Genomic DNA, 15,436 nt, shown 5'->3' with positions numbered 1-15,436 from the left:
TATAAAGCATTAAATAGAAAATCGGTCAAATTGTAGATATCTGCAGTGATTATGAAACTGCCACAAACTCAAAGGCAGTAATAAAGTAATTCAGACACAAGAGGGCGCTGTTGCACTCTGGTTAACACACAGGTGGGTTCGTTCAGTCTCCTCCTCCTTGTGGAACTCTTTCCCATCAGGCTGTTCTCTCCACTTCAAGGTGACTCCATTCACTCTGTTCTCCTTCAGTCTTTGCTGCAGCTGGAAGACAAACATGGCAGCAACCATCAAACATCCCAGGTACATTTTTACTGTTTTACTTATAATGATTTAATTTGTGTAATTTCCCACAATGAGGCCTTCATAACATCTGGATGGGTTCTACTGAATGCTGGTTTTAGAACATTTGTCTTTAGTCATTTCAGAACATCATCTGTGTTCCTCTGAATGCTGACCTTAAACATTTTCATAACTTTAAGATGTCATTCAAACATTTTCTTTAAAAACTTGTTAGAACTTGTAGGTGATGCTGTGGGAACGTTCCCTGCCAGCTAGACATTCGTCTGAATCTGTTGAATTTATTTAAAGGCTCGTTTTCCTTCATCCTGTGATCTACTTTGAATGTTTCTGACGTCTCGGGGTGCAGTTTGGACACTTGCCTTTTCCAGGATTTCTGCTTTGACAGCAGTGTCGTTCAGATCCACAGAGGAATCCCCCAGATCAATCCTCAACTTCACCACCTGCCTTCTGACTGTTTAGAAACACAGAAAGACACCAGAAATACTTGAAGCTGCTTTAGTGACATGAAGCACATGAATGTAAATAACTGATGGTCAGTAAAACACCCACCAGGGTCTCCGTGGCACAAAAACGATTTCTTTTCTCCACAGTACCAGAGCCTCCATATCATGGATCTACTCAGAGCTGTTGTACCACACAAGACTGTATTCGAGCCGATTGGGGTCATAATATGATCAAAGTAGGACCAGGACAAGCTGCTCCCATCAGAGAAGTAAAGCTCAGGATCTCTGAATAAGCCGATCCATGCAGGTTGTGACTGTGGCTGGTGGAGCTTGACCTGCTGGTCCTTGGTGGCGTTGGTCACAGTGGCCAGGTCCACATAGTTCTCCCTGCAGTACTTCTGAGCATCGGACCAATTCATGGCTTTCGTCACAGGAACAAACTGAGGATTCTCTTGAGTTCCTGCAGTTTGAGGGGAGATGAGCTCACATACTGAATTTCTGAACACATTTTGGAACATAATTCAGGTGATCTATTCCCACCACTCCATTAAAAGCACTGCAAGATAAAAACTCTACTTCATTAATAAAAAAATAGCTTTGACTGTGGAGGAAAAGCAAATTCCCAGAACTCAGTATAGTTTGTTGAACATAATTTCAGTAGATGTTGTCTGAACTGAAAATATTGATTTAAACCATGTTGCAATTTTATTTTTGTTGAGTACAAACAGTATTTTTCAGAATTCAATCCTTAGTTGAGATTAAAATGTATAATTTTAATGTTGATACCTTTACCTTTGTAGCAGACAAAGGGTAGCTCTGATCCACATGTGAAACTGACCCAATGTTTGTGCACGTACACGCAAAATCTGTCCATTTGAAACTGGGGTTCATTGGTGCTCCACTCCCGGTACTCAGCCCCACTTCCTGTGAAGCCATCCGACCACTTCCAGTTGATTTTACTGTACAGACCAAACCAGACCCCAGAGTTGTGACCAGAAGATGAAAGCAGCCTCTGGAGTTGATTCATTACTGTAGCGCTTTCCATGGTTGCCAGATCTGTGTATTTCTGTCTGCAGTAGGTCTGAGCTTCATTCCAAGTTAAAGGTTCTTTGATAAAGTAGTACTGATGGAGGGAACAGGTGGGGAGGATGAGCCACCCTGTCAGGAAAACACAGAACTTTAGAAAATACTACATGACTCCAGATAAACAAAGTACTTTTCCTGCATTATCACACAGTAACAAGCAGTGTTTAACGATAAAGAAGGTACAGACCTGAGAGACAGCAGACACCCAGCCAGATGCCCTCCATCATGATGCAGCTCTGTGGACAGTAAAAGGAGACTCTGCCTTAATAATAAAAATCTATGGAAATTCTCCTTCGTTTCTCAGACAACGATCACTGGTCTGTTCTCTGTATGCAAAAGTGCTGCAGTGGATTACTGTATGGAAATGGTTTTTGGACAGCACATCGACCTAAGCAACCTATTTTCATGCCATCCATGCAAATGTCACAATAATAACGCAGGCACTCCTTGAAGACAAATGGCTCTAGAAATGTCTCACAGGACAACATACATTTTACACAGTGGTCTGAAACACACAGATGCTCAGTGATTTTAAAAAAAACATTTAAAGTGATTTTAACTGTATTGAACTGGAACTGGTGCTTTATACATGTAAATGAAAAGATAAAAGACGGAGGATCCCCCCGAGGAATCACTACCTTGTTATTGTCTAGAGGTTAAAGTGTCCCTGTGCTCCTGGAAACTGTTGTTAGAGGCAGTTGCTTGTGGTAGGGTCTGCAAAGGCAAACTGGTCCTGTGAGAGGGACAAGAAAACAAGCATTTCACAAAACCACAGTGAAATTGAAGTACAGGGTCCCTCCTGGATCCAAGTCCAGAAGTGGAGCTTGCTAATGTGCATCTGGTGGTCCATCCTTGCCCCGAGAGGCTCAGTCGGACTCAGTCTGAAAAGGCAAAGTGGGCCCACCACTCACAACGCTGGACATAGATGTCTGGTGCAAAGCCTTCTGGGTAGTGGACAGGGGTGGGCATGTAGGTGGGCTGCCAGCTGGTGGTGTAGACTGGTTGTGGGAACCTCACCTCATTGGCTGGGACAGACACTGAACTGGTGTGGAAGGTAGAGTGTTACTGACTCGTATAGTTGGACTCACCTCCACACACAGCAAAGGTTCTGGAACCAAACACCTGGAGAGAGGCTGGACTTTCTCCTCCAGAGTTGCTCAGGATAAGAAGTGCCAGCTGAGCGTGGGGACACTCAGAAGACCCTGGCACAGAGCTGCATTGTTGGAGTTCTCCACAGAAAATAAGAAGATCGCCTTTCTGTTGTGGAGGGGAAAATCTGACTGTTGTTTGAGCAAATGCACTGAACAGCAGCTCAGAGTATCCTGTCGTATTGTAGTCTCTGGGTGGTGACCAGGAAGGAGTTACACCTGGGGACTCCATAGTTCTCCTGGGGGACTTCAACGCTCATGTGGGCAATGATGACGAAACCTGGAGGAGAATAATGGGGAAGAACGGCCTGCCGGATCTGAACCCAAGTGCTACTCTGGTATTGGACTGTGCTAGTCATGGATTGGCCATCAGGGACACCAGAATGAGGTGGTTCATATGTGTACCTGGTACCAGAGGACCTCAGGCCAGAGGTCAATGATCGACTCCAGGAGAGAGTAGAGTCCATCCTCCTGTATGTCAAAAGCAGTTCGACACATCCGCCTGGGAGGCCTCCTGGACGACTTCATTTGGAGGATTTATGAGACGTCCACCTGGGAGGAGACCCTGGTGTAGACCCAGAACTCACTGGAGGAATTATATATCTCAGATGGAGGACTGATTCCCTCCACATTCTTCAGGAAAACCAAAAATCATCAGCCAGAAGGTTAAGTAGCCAGATGTCCAAACAAGACAGTCACCCCAAACACACATCAAACGTCGTAAAGAAATGGCTAAATTAGGCCAGAATTAATGTTTTAGACTGGCCTCCCCAAAGTCATGACTTAAATCTTTGGAAGGTGATGAAAAAACAAGTCTGAAGAAAGACAACATATTTAGTTGAATTGTACCAATTCAGCCAAGAAGAGGATCAAAGACACGAGCAGAAGTTTGTGCTACCAAAACCGCCTCGTTATTGTAATACATTAAGATGGATTTCAATATTAATCACAAAAAATGGCCCAAACTGTAAATAATGTTCACTTTAAATTTACATTTACAATGTGTGACTGTAAATTAGAAGTTTTACTGTATTTAATTTAGCAGAAAATATATCATTATTTCACAGATGTTTATTGGTATTTGAAAGAAAAATGGTGAATCTCAAGATATGAATGTCTGTTTGTTGAATGAATGAATGTTTGTTTTATTTAATATTTTGAACCCCACTTGTCTATTTGAACACACAATCTTTAAATTTTGAGAACAGAATCAACAAACATACTCTCACAAAGATGTCAGTACATTTGTTATCATCATGCAATCGTGTGTTTTGTGGCAGAGATATAACACAGTTTTTAAATTCATAGTGTTGTTCCAGCAGACAGATAAATCTGTGCAGCATTTATTGATGGACTTTTTTTTCTTTTTTTTGTGGTGAAGACGTGTATGCAGGTTCATGCAGTTTGGCACGATTTTAAACACAACAAAATATGCTCAAGTAAGTGTGACTCCTCACATATTTTAACAGGTATAAACATAATCCAGCATTTAAACTGTCCAGCATGAAGAGGTCAAATTAGCTCCCAAAAAGTTTGTTGCTATTACTTAAAATTCTCTGCCCCAGTGAATTTTTTGTTAATTACAATTTTGCCTTTTTCACATGTCGTCCAATCTTAAACAAACTTTGTATTTTACATGTTTAGAGGAGTCGTAACATTCTCCATGTATTTGATTTAACATACCATGTATCATGGGTGTGGTCAAATCAATACAAATTGCTTTATCTTCTGAACACTCAGTACTACAAGCACACTAAGTTTGGTGCTGTCAAGGCTAGAAACATGACTCTGTATTCAAATTCTCAACCATTAACATCTGAAACCACCAGAACGGTTCTGTATCTACGAGCTTTGCAATTACACTAGCATTTTCTGAAGGAAAGACATTCTAACTGCAATGAGATTTTTTTTTTTGGCCTTTTTCTTTATGTGGTTATTATTTATCTTTAACCTTTCCTCTTCATTTTTCCTTTTCTTTCCTTTTGAAAGGATGAAACCAAACTTCAAGTTATTATTATGTTGGAAACTTCAGAATGTTCAGTGTATAACTGGCTTACTTTGACTAAAATGTAGATTTAAATGCAGGATTTGTACTTGTGAGTGACCATTTCATGACTGTGGTATAAAAACAGAACCTTTACTGTCAGTCAGCAAAACATCTGACTAACTGCAGGTGACAGGAGTGAAGCTTATTCTGGATAAATACTGGAAATATCCACTGTGAATGTGTACAAGTGGCTCCACACTTCTAACATTCAAACTGGGAATGCTGTCAAACTAGAAAGTGTTTCCTTGAACCATAACATACTAGAACAGGGCAGGACAAACTGAAACTGCTGAGAATCTCACTGACAAACAATGAAGCAGATTTTTTATTTACAGTCACAAGCTTTGCTCAAGTCCAAAATTGAAGAACAGCGGGAATGGCTCCAACATACAATTGAAAGAAGTCATGATATGAAGTGAAAACCACAGATTTAAATCTGTTTACTTTGGGTGAACATGCTGCTAAAGCAGCTGACAGAAGGCTTTAATGTCAGCTTGAATGTGATGAACACTGATAACCTTCTCTTCTCTCCAACAGAGTCCAGATCTGATGGTAGATTTCCTGCCTCTTCACCTTTCATAGATCTGCCAGCTGATTGATTGGTGACGTTACAATCCTGCAAAGTACAAAACCTGACACATCTGACTCATGCAAATAGATGTGTGACGGTTGAATGAAACAGTTTGGGTGTGGCCTCCTGTGTGATGCCTTAAGTTGCTTTGAAGGAAGTAAAATCTCCGCAGACGTTTGCAGTTGCTGAGAGGTGAAATGGCACAGAGAGGACATCAGATGGATTCAGAAAAACTTTCTTGTTCCATCTGTCTGGATCTACTGAAGGATCCAGTCACTACTTCCTGTGGACACAGCTACTGCATGGACTGTATTAAAACACACTGGGATGGAGAGGATATGAAAAGCATCTACAGCTGCCCTCAGTGCAGGGAGATTTTCACACCAAGGCCTGTTCTGGAGAAAAACTTCATGTTAGCAGAGTTGGTGGAGGAGCTGAAGAAGACTGGACTCCAAGCTGCTGCTGCTGATCACTGCTATGCTGGACCTGAAGATGTGGCCTGTGATGTCTGCACTGGGAGGAAGAGGAAATCTGTCAAGTCCTGTTTGCGCTGCATGATCTCCTACTGTGAGCAACACCTCCAACCTCACTATGATGCACCTCCACTAAAGAAACACCAGCTGGTGGAGCCCTCCAAGAACCTCCAGGAGAACATCTGCTCTCGTCATGATGAGGTGATGAAGATTTTCTGTCGCACCGACCAACGGTTGATCTGTTATCTCTGCACAATGGATGAACATAAAGGACATGAAACAGTCCCAGCAGCAGCAGAAAGGATGAAGAAGCAGAAGGAGCTGGAGGTGAGTCGACTGAACATCCAGCAGAGAATCCAGGACAAAGAGAAAGATGAGAAGCTGCTTCAACAGGAAGTGAAAGCCATCAATGTTGATGCCGAAAAAACAGTGGAGGACAGTGAGAAGATGTTCGCCCAGATGATCCATCTCATCCAGAAAAGAGGCCAAGATGTGGAGCAGCAGATCAGATCCCAGCAGGAGACTGAAGTGAGTCGAGTCAAAGAGCTTCAGGAGAAGCTGAAGCAGGAGATCAGAGATCTGAAGAGGAAAGACGCTGAGCTGAAGCAGCTCTCAGATACACCAGATCACACCCAGTTTCTCCACAACTACCCCTCAGTGTCAGCACTCAGTGAGTCCAAACCCTCATCCAGCATCAACATCCATCCTCTGAAACACTTTGAGGAGGTGACAGCAGCTGTGAAAGAGCTCAGAGATAAACTACAGGACATTCTGAGGGACACATGGACAAACATGTCAATGACAGGGACTCAACCAGATGTTCCTCCATCAGATTCACAACCAGAACCAAAGACCAGAGCTGGATTCTTAAAATATTCACAACAAATCACTCTGGATCCAAACACAGCACACAGATACCTGTTATTATCTGAGGGGAACAGAAAAGTAGCATTAACGAATCAGCCTCAGCCTTATCCTGATCATCCAGACAGATTCACTGAATGTTGGCAGGTCCTGAGTAAAGAGAGTCTAACTGGACGTTGTTACTGGGAGGTGGAGTGGAGAGGAGTAAGAGGAGTTGAGGTCGCAGTCGCACACAAGAACATCAGCAGAAAAGGGAGATCAGATGAATGTCGATTTGGATTAAATGACAAATCTTGGGCTATACGTTGTTACACAGACAGACAGACATTTTTGCACAACAGAATGGAAACTCCCCTCTCAGGTCGTCGATCCTCCAGCATCGGAATCTATCTGGATCACAGAGCAGGTATTCTGTCTTTCTACAGCGTCTCTAAAACCATGACCCTCCTCCACAGAGTCCAGACCACATTCATTCAGCCGCTACATGCTGGATTTTGTCTTTGGTACCGTGACAACACTGTTGAGGTCATTAAACTCAAATAGAGTAATTCCAGTGTCTGAGGGTCGATCCATGTTCAGGCCTGATTTAGGTTCATGATATAAAGTTTACTTCTGCAGTGTTCGTAAGGATCTTTGATATTTTATCAGATGATAAGTTGATTACATTTATTACAGAAGAAATGCTTCTTTAATGATTTGTTCGTGGTGAAAACCACAGAAGACGTGCTAAGTAACAAACATGAGTTCGTCTAACAGAGTAAGGTGTCTTCCAAAAGAAAATAATACTGCAGTAAGATTACAGTGGTTAAACTTGTAGCTACATTTACATGTTGTACATCAACAACTCTTTTACCTTTTCATTGTGGCTGAGATTCACATAGGTTCCAGTGATTCTGCTCTTCATATATAGCATGTCTTAAATTTTTGCTCAGTTTGGTTAATAGTCTTATTGTCTAGTTGTGGTCGAGGGTTTTCATGATGACTGTCATTGAATCAAATATAGACAGACATTAGAGCTGTGGTGATTAGTCAGTGAGATGATGAGAAACTGATTAATTTGTAACCATCTTTGTTTGTGAATCTGCTTCCAGCTTTTCAACCATAGACATTTTATCACATATGACTATAGCTTCTTTGGGTTTTGGATTTTAAATGTTCAAATATAAAAAGAGAATTTGAATTCTTTTAGATTAGAATGTGCATTTTTATGTTTTATTTAGACTATGATTTTAAATATTTTCTGAGATATAAAATCACAGTGATTGTTGGAACCATGAATTTTGAGAATGCTTCAGAAGTGTTAAAGTTCTATTTGGATTAAAGAGTGTGAATGTTTTGTTGTACATGGAAACATCTGTCACAAACACACCTCTGTCTCTCTCACACACACTATGGTTACAGTCATTAAACTGGTACAAAACCAGTCCAACAGGTTAAACACATCAGGCATTATTTTCTCCTCTTTAATGAGCTGCTACCAAGTTAGACAAGCTCAAATTTGCAGATTCCAATTAGAAATAGACTGAAACATCCAACCATGATGCGTTAAAAAGTGCAGTTCAGGAATCAAAGCAACATGGATGCAGAGAGATTTTCCATCAGTGACCATTAAACACTGTCTCCAAACCACGAAGGTCAAATCATCATTCTCTTTCCTCCAGCTGTTTATTTCACAAGTATGTAACTAACTTTCCCTCACACTCGTTTTACAGCAGTCAAGTTACTGCACTGTGTTTATTTTGCAGCTACACAAGAAAATCAGCATTTTGACATCTAACACTTGTTGACTTGATGTCTCTGTAACTCTGTATTATAATTCTTACATCTTCATCCATATGATTTTCAATACACAATACCTCCATTATGTTTGCATTTAAAAACATGGTTTCAAAAGCTAGAATATTAGGTGTATTGATATGAAGCTTAAGACAGATTAAATTACTAAACAAGAGAGTGCTGTGGCAGTCGTGTGTGGTCTCCTAGTGCCTTTGATACTTCAGCTTTACAGCTACAAGGTCTACAGGAAAATAAAAATAAAAAATAAGATATGATGTTTGCTATCTGGAGGTGTCAGTTCATCTTTGTTTTGTCTTGTTTTCATCATTTTGCACTGAAACTAGATCCGATTTTCAACAATGACAGAAAAGTTCATCACTTTTAGCAGAAAACAGAAATTCTCCTTTCAAGCCTTTTTTTTTAAACAAACCAGGAGGATCTGCAGTAGATGTTTTCTTGCACTATGTACAATTTAAAAGACCCTAGAAGACAACTGTGTGCCATAAAATACAGAAATAAACAGTGGGAGTGCAAAATGTGAAATTTTAGGATCTATGAAAAGAGGAAAAATTTACTCCTCAAAACAGAATTGACTTTTTCTGAAAGTTTTTTATTTTTCTTTCCTTTTATGTGATGCTAATACAAACACACACAGTAAATATAATCCAGAACCACTCTGCAAAACAACAGGAATACATATTAAACTGCCAACTATAAAGCATTTAATAGAAAATCGGTCAAATTGTAGATATCTGCAGTGATTATGAAACTGCCACAAACTCAAAGGCAGTAATAAAGTAGTTCAAACACAAGAGGGCGCTGTTGCACTCTGGTTAACACACAGGTGGGTTCGTTCAGTCTCCTCCTCCTTGTGGAACTCTTTCCCATCAGGCTGTTCTCTCCACTTCAGGGTGACTCCATTCACTCTGTTCTCCTTCAGTCTTTGCTGCAGCTGGAAGACAAACATGGCAGCAACCATCAAACATCCCAGGTACATTTTTACTGTTTTACTTATAATGATTTAATTTTTGTAATTTCCCACAATGAGGCCTTCAGAACATCTGGATGGGTTCTACTGAATGCTGGTTTTAGAACATTTGTCTTTAGTCATTTCAGAACATCATCTGTGTTCCTCTGAATGCTGACCTTATACATTTTAATAACTTTAAGATGTCATTCAAACATTTTCTTTAAAAACTTGTTAGAACTTGTAGGTGATGCTGTGGGAACGTTCCCTGCCAGCTAGACATTCGTCTGAATCTGTTGAATTTATTTAAAGGCTCGTTTTCCTTCATCCTGTGATCTACTTTGAATGTTTCTGACGTCTCGGGGTGCAGTTTGGACACTTGCCTTTTCCAGGATTTCTGCTTTGACAGCAGTGTCGTTCAGATCCACAGAGGAATCCCCCAGATCAATCCTCAACTTCACCACCTGCCTTCTGACTGTTTAGAAACACAGAAAGACACCAGAAATACTTGAAGCTGCTTTAGTGACATGAAGCACATGAATGTAAATAACTGATGGTCAGTAAAACACCCACCAGGGTCTCCGTGGCACAAAAACGATTTCTTTCGTTCGCAGTACCAGAGCCTCCATATCATGGATCTACTCAGAGCTGTTGTACCACACAAGACTGTATTCGAGCCGATTGGGAATTTAAAATGATCGAAGTAGGACCAGGACAAGCTGCTCCCATCAGAGAAGTAAAGCTCAGGATCTCTGAATAAGCCGATCCATGCAGGTTGTGACTGTGGCTGGTGGAGCTTGACCTGCTGGTCCTTGGTGGCGTTGGTCACAGTGGCCAGGTCCACATAGTTCTCCCTGCAGTACTTCTGAGCATCGGACCAATTCATGGCTTTTGTCACAGGAACAAACTGAGGATTCTCTTGAGTTCCTGCAGTTTGAGGGGAGATGAGCTCACATACTGAATTTCTGAACACATTTTGGAACATAATTCAGGTGACCTATTCCCACCACTCCATTAAAAGCACTGCAAGATAAAAAAAAACAAAACTCTTATGTACTTTATTCATTTAGATATGCCTTCCTGAAAAAAAGTGCCAGTTGAATTTTTAGATGTGTCAATTTTAAAATTTGTGTTCATGAATATGGTAATTAAATTTGAAACACACAAAAGAAGATCTTTTGTTATGTGGGGAAACTATCTTGTTCAACTTAATTTACACTGGTGAGCAATTTAAGGACTAATGTTTGTGCTACTTATTAAATAATTCCAAATAGCTTTGACTGTGGAGGAAATGCAAATTCCCAGAACTCAGTATAGTTTGTTGAACATAATTTCTGTAGATACAATACAATACAATACAATGACTTTATTAATCCCCGAAGGGAAATTTAATTGTTGTCTTAACTGAAAACTTTGATGTCAACCATGTTGCAAATTTATTTTTGAGTACAAACAGTATTTTTCAGAATTCAGTCCTTATTTAAGATTAAAATGTGCAATTTTAATGTTAATATCCTTACCGTTGTAGCAGATAAAGGGTAGCACTGATCCACAGTCGCGAATGTACCATTTTTCATCCTTGACCACGCAGAAATGGTTGATTTGAGACTGGGGTTCATTGGTGCCCCAGTCCCGGTACTCAGCCCCACTTCCTGTGAAGCCATCCGACCACTTCCAGTTGATTTTACTGTACAGACCAAACCAGACCCCAGAGTTGTGACCAGAAGATGAAAGCAGCCTCTGGAGTTGATTCATTACTGTAGCGCTTTCCATGGTTGCCAGATCTGTGTATTTCTGTCTGCAGTAGGTCTGAGCTTCATTCCAAGTTAAAGGTTCTTTGATAAAGTAGTACTGACGGAGGGAACAGGTGGGGAGGATGAGCCACCCTGTCAGGAAAACACAGAACTTTAGAAAATACTACATGACTCCAGATTAACAAAGTACTTTTCCTGCATTATCACACAGTAACAAGCAGTGTTTAATGATAAAGAAGGTACAGACCTGAGAGACAGCAGACACCCAGCCAGATGCCCTCCATCATGATGCAGCTCTGTGGACAGTAAAAGGAGACTCTGCCTTAATAATAAAAATCTATGGAAATTCTCCTTCGTTTCTCAGACAACGATCACTGGTCTGTTCTCTGTATGCAAAAGTGCTGCAGTGGATTACTGTATGGAAATGGTTTTTGGCACATCGACCTAAGCAACCTATGTTCTGGCCATCCATGCAAATGTCACAGATAAGATGCATGCAGGCACTCCTTGAAGACAAATGGATCTTTCTCGCAGGACAACATACATTTTACACAGTGGTCTAAAACACACAGATGCTCAGTGCTTTTGTGCTCACTTTAAAAACCAACTTTAAAGTGATTTTAACTGTATTGAACTGGAACTGGTGCGTTTTAACATGTAAATATAATGATAAAAGAAGGAGGACCCCTACAATTTTCCTTTTTAATGAATTTTCATTTGACCCTCTACTGATAATTTAAATTCTGTCCATGCAGGTGCACGATGGACAGGTTCATGTGTCCAGACATGCAGGTTCACGTTAGGGTCCAGATGTGCCGGTTCACACGTCCACATATGCAAGTTCCGAGAAGCGACGGCCCCTAGATGTGCAAGTTCCTGTCTAGATGCACAGGTTCATGAGTCTAGATTATAGGTTCCCAGATGCACAGGTATATGTCTTCAGATATCCAGGTTCAAACCTAGAGTTGCACAAATTCATGTGTGAAGACATGAATGTTCAAAATTTGCGCATTTGTATGTCCAAATATGCAGACTGGTGTGTCTAAATGTGGAAATTCCCGGATATGCAAGATTATATGTCTGGCTGTGCCACTTCGTTTGGTATAGATATGAAGGTCCCCAGATGTGCAGGTAAATGCATCTAGATATGCAGGTTTCCAGATGTGCAGTACCCCAGATGTGCAGGTTGATGTGTTCAGGTGTGCAGGTTGATGTGCACAGATGTGAGGGTCACATCTGCAGATGGACAAGCTCATGTGTCCAGATGTGCAGGTTACTGTCTCTGTCTTTCTGTGTTTCTATGTCCTGATGACTCCACCCAGTGTCAAACCTGCAGCGTTCTGTGGAATTTGCCGATGATGTCATTTGTGTTTTATCAGTGTGTCATCCCAAAGTTTCCCTTTTTACTGGAAATGAATGTACTCCTGCTTCATCCACATGAATCAAACTTCTTCACTGTTCTTTCAGTGTTTAGTTTGAACAACCAGTTCCACATGTTTACAGGATCTCATACAAACATATTGTGTTGGGAAATGTTCAATAAGATGGAAGTGATTTGGGTGAAACTGTTTTTCATGATTTTCAGCTCAGATTTTGGGGATTTTTATGATGGAACTGCACATCACAGATGATATGTTCAAGTACTGTCTGAAAGTTAAAAATTTGACCATTCATTCTGTTTGCACAGTTTCTGATTGATAAACTGGGTCCTTTTAGTGATTTTTTTTGAAGACCACATTAGGTTTTGGAGTTCGTGGGATTCATGCTGAAACTGAATTTCCAAATATTGAACCTGTAGTAAATCTGGATGAACTGGAGATCTGCTTCATGAAACAGCTGAGACTCACATTGATTCTGTTGCTGTGACGACCAGCACTAACAGTACTGTGTGTGTTCCAGTTCAGCCCTATGTGGTTCTGTACTCCACAGCACTTCCTTCTAAACGTCATCCAGCTGTGCTGGTCTGCAGCGTCTACGACGTCTACCCCAAGCAGATCAAAGTGAGCTGGTTCAGAGACGGACAGGAGGTCACCTCAGAAGTCACCTCCACCGATGTGATGCAGGATGGTGATTGGTACTACCAGATCCACTCTCACCTGGAGTACACGCCCAGGTGAGTCCAGGTCCAGGTTCAGGTTCAAGTGCAGGTGCAGGTTCAGGTCCAGGTTCAGGTTCAAGTCCAGGCTCAAGCCCAGGTCCAGTTTCGGGTTCATGGCTTATTTTCAGGACCAAGTTAAGGTCCAAGTCCAGGTCCAGGTACAGTTTGATGATTGAGTGATGTTGGTTTGTGTTGCTGCAGATCTGGAGAGAAGATCTCCTGTGTGGTGGAACACGCCAGCCTGGAAGAACCTCTGAAGACCTACTGGGGTAAACACCTGTCCATGTCTACCTGTCTGTCTGTCCGTCTTTCACCTGTTTGTCTCTCATCTGTCTGTCTGTCCTCAGATCCATCCATGCCTAAGTCAGATAAAGAAAAGATCGCCATCGGAGCCTCAGCACTGATTCTGGGTCTGATCTTTGGTCTTGCTGGATTCATCTACTACAACAGCAGAACCCAAGGTCAGACCAGTTTACATCAGTCTAACATCTGTTCATACCAGTTCAAGACCTGTTTATACCAGTTTACACAGGTCTTGCATCAGTGTGCAATGGTCTCAGACCAGCTCAGACCAGCTCATACCAGTCTAACACCAGTTTATACCAGCACCCACAGTGCCTACCTGTCACTGTCTCACCTGTCTGTCTCTCTGTCTGTCCTCAGGTCTGTTTTTGTTTGAGTCAGAGAAAAACAAAATCGCTATCAGAGCCTCATGACTGACTCTGGATCAGGTCCTATCTCTTGCTAGATTCATCTACAGCAAGAAGAATGCCCAAGGTAAGACAGAGTTACACCAGTCAAAACCCGTCTACCCCAGTTCAGTTCCAGTTTGTACCAATCTAACACCACTTTACACCAGTCTAGCATCACTCTTTTTGCAAATTGTTGTCCAAGAATCAAAATATATTGGCCATGATTCAATGTTGAAATGCGAAAGAAGGGAAATATTTTCAAGGGAATGGATACATTTTAATAGGCACTGTACACCAGTCTAACACCAGTTTAAATCCAGTCAAACACCAGTTTAACACCACTTTAAATCCAGTTTAGTTGGCTATTTTCCTGACGTAATGAAATCAATTGTGGATGGTAATGTTTGATTCACACCAGTTCAGACCAGTTCAAACCAGATCCAGATCAGTTCACAACAGTCCACCAACAATCCAGACCAGTTCAGATGACATCATCCCAGTTTACTTCAGTTGGGACCATTACAGATGCTGGAACCAGTGTTATCAGTGTTATATTTCTGACACTGTAATTGTCTCTTCTCTATTTCACAGGATGTATTCTGGGTCCCTACTAACCAAGGCAAGATGCTGGTCCTGGTCCTGGTCTTGTTCCTGGTCCTGGTCCTGATTCTGTCTGTTAGATGACAGAAAATCTGCTGCTGCTTGAATCTGCTTTCTGTTTGCAGCTCAGCAAAGAGATGATCCTTTTTGGGCTGAACTCTCTAAACCTGACAAGGCTGAAGTCTGATGCTCCGCTAGTCTGGACCTGGTCTAGGACCACCACAGCGTGGATTCAGTTCTGCTGGTTGTTGCAGTGTTTCAGTGATGTGTGTTGGTCCAGTCCTGGATCAGGTTTAATGTGAGTCTCTGATGCTTCACTGTGTAAAACAGATCATTTCCAGCCTTTTGTATCTGCAGACTGACGGCTTTGAAATCATTTGTAACCAGATGTTTGAGTGATATGTGGCTGTAGCTCAACTGATTCACAGTTAACCTTTTATAGTGTACGTTTTTCATAAACCATCAGAAAAATCTGATTTGTGTCATTCATCTTGGTTATTTACCTGTTTATTTACCAATTTAAAACAGTTTACAAACCCATTTACAACAGTTCAAAACTGTTTATACAAGTTGACACCACTTTATAGCATTTTAAAGACTAGTTGACACCAATTTAAACCACTTAACACCAGTTTATA

General features: G+C 41.3%; 3 protein-coding genes across 5 annotated transcripts; 2 read left to right on the top strand and 1 right to left on the bottom strand.

Moving 5' to 3' along the window:
- Nucleotides 1–198: 198 nt before the first annotated feature.
- LOC111564319 (tripartite motif-containing protein 16-like) lies at nt 199–8,254 on the top strand. 2 transcript variants are annotated; one of them, XM_035945214.2, is made up of 3 exons: nt 200–279; nt 4,338–4,395; nt 5,541–8,254. In XM_035945214.2, exon 3 carries the CDS (start codon nt 5,772–5,774, stop codon nt 7,452–7,454), a length of 1,683 nt encoding a protein of 560 aa, XP_035801107.2. In that variant the 5' UTR covers nt 200–279; nt 4,338–4,395; nt 5,541–5,771; the 3' UTR covers nt 7,455–8,254. The 2 variants fall into 2 exon arrangements, with proteins under 2 accessions (XP_023119579.2, XP_035801107.2); XM_023263811.3 differs by lacking the exon at nt 4,338–4,395 and having other exon boundaries at nt 199–279.
- LOC118469854 (macrophage mannose receptor 1-like) lies at nt 520–11,726 on the bottom strand. Its single transcript, XM_055008033.1, has 10 exons — nt 11,656–11,726; nt 11,175–11,540; nt 10,228–10,581; nt 10,038–10,129; nt 9,492–9,639; nt 3,176–3,236; nt 2,720–2,850; nt 1,515–1,880; nt 829–1,182; nt 520–730 (listed from the first exon to the last, which is right to left on the bottom strand). Exons 1-10 carry the CDS (start codon nt 11,693–11,695, stop codon nt 558–560), a joined length of 2,085 nt encoding a protein of 694 aa, XP_054864008.1. The 5' UTR covers nt 11,696–11,726; the 3' UTR covers nt 520–557.
- LOC111564315 (class II histocompatibility antigen, B-L beta chain-like) lies at nt 9,560–15,274 on the top strand. 2 transcript variants are annotated; one of them, XM_035945232.2, is made up of 7 exons: nt 9,560–9,678; nt 13,338–13,521; nt 13,708–13,775; nt 13,854–13,967; nt 14,170–14,283; nt 14,790–14,817; nt 14,924–15,274. In XM_035945232.2, the coding sequence occupies exons 2-5, from the start codon at nt 13,466–13,468 to the stop codon at nt 14,220–14,222; spliced, it is 291 nt and encodes a 96-aa protein (XP_035801125.1). In that variant the 5' UTR covers nt 9,560–9,678; nt 13,338–13,465; the 3' UTR covers nt 14,223–14,283; nt 14,790–14,817; nt 14,924–15,274. The 2 variants fall into 2 exon arrangements, with proteins under 2 accessions (XP_035801125.1, XP_035801124.1); XM_035945231.2 differs by having other exon boundaries at nt 9,561–9,678; nt 14,790–15,274.
- The last annotated feature ends 162 nt before the right edge of the window (nt 15,275–15,436 follow it).

This window comes from Amphiprion ocellaris, chromosome 23 (genome assembly GCF_022539595.1).
Source record: "Amphiprion ocellaris isolate individual 3 ecotype Okinawa chromosome 23, ASM2253959v1, whole genome shotgun sequence".
NCBI lineage: Eukaryota > Metazoa > Chordata > Actinopteri > Pomacentridae > Amphiprion > Amphiprion ocellaris.
Note: the sequence above shows the minus strand (reverse complement) of the source record. Positions and strands in the feature narration are given on the sequence as shown.

Excerpts from the sequence above, each read along its gene's own strand:
- LOC111564319 (XM_023263811.3), top strand. The coding sequence starts at position 5,772 with ATGGCACAGAGAGGACATCAGATGGATTCAGAAAAACTTTCTTGTTCC.
- LOC118469854 (XM_055008033.1), bottom strand. The coding sequence starts at position 11,695 with ATGATGGAGGGCATCTGGCTGGGTGTCTGCTGTCTCTCAG. Across the intron at positions 11,541-11,655 it reads GGGTGTCTGCTGTCTCTCAG|GGTGGCTCATCCTCCCCACC; the intron begins GTCTGTACCTTC and ends TTTTCCTGACAG. Across the intron at positions 731-828 it reads TTTGTGCCACGGAGACCCTG|TCAGAAGGCAGGTGGTGAAG; the intron begins GTGGGTGTTTTA and ends GTTTCTAAACAG.
- LOC111564315 (XM_035945232.2), top strand. The coding sequence starts at position 13,466 with ATGCAGGATGGTGATTGGTACTACCAGATCCACTCTCACCTGGAGTAC. Across the intron at positions 13,776-13,853 it reads ACCTCTGAAGACCTACTGGG|ATCCATCCATGCCTAAGTCA; the intron begins GTAAACACCTGT and ends GTCTGTCCTCAG. Across the intron at positions 13,968-14,169 it reads CTACAACAGCAGAACCCAAG|GTCTGTTTTTGTTTGAGTCA; the intron begins GTCAGACCAGTT and ends GTCTGTCCTCAG.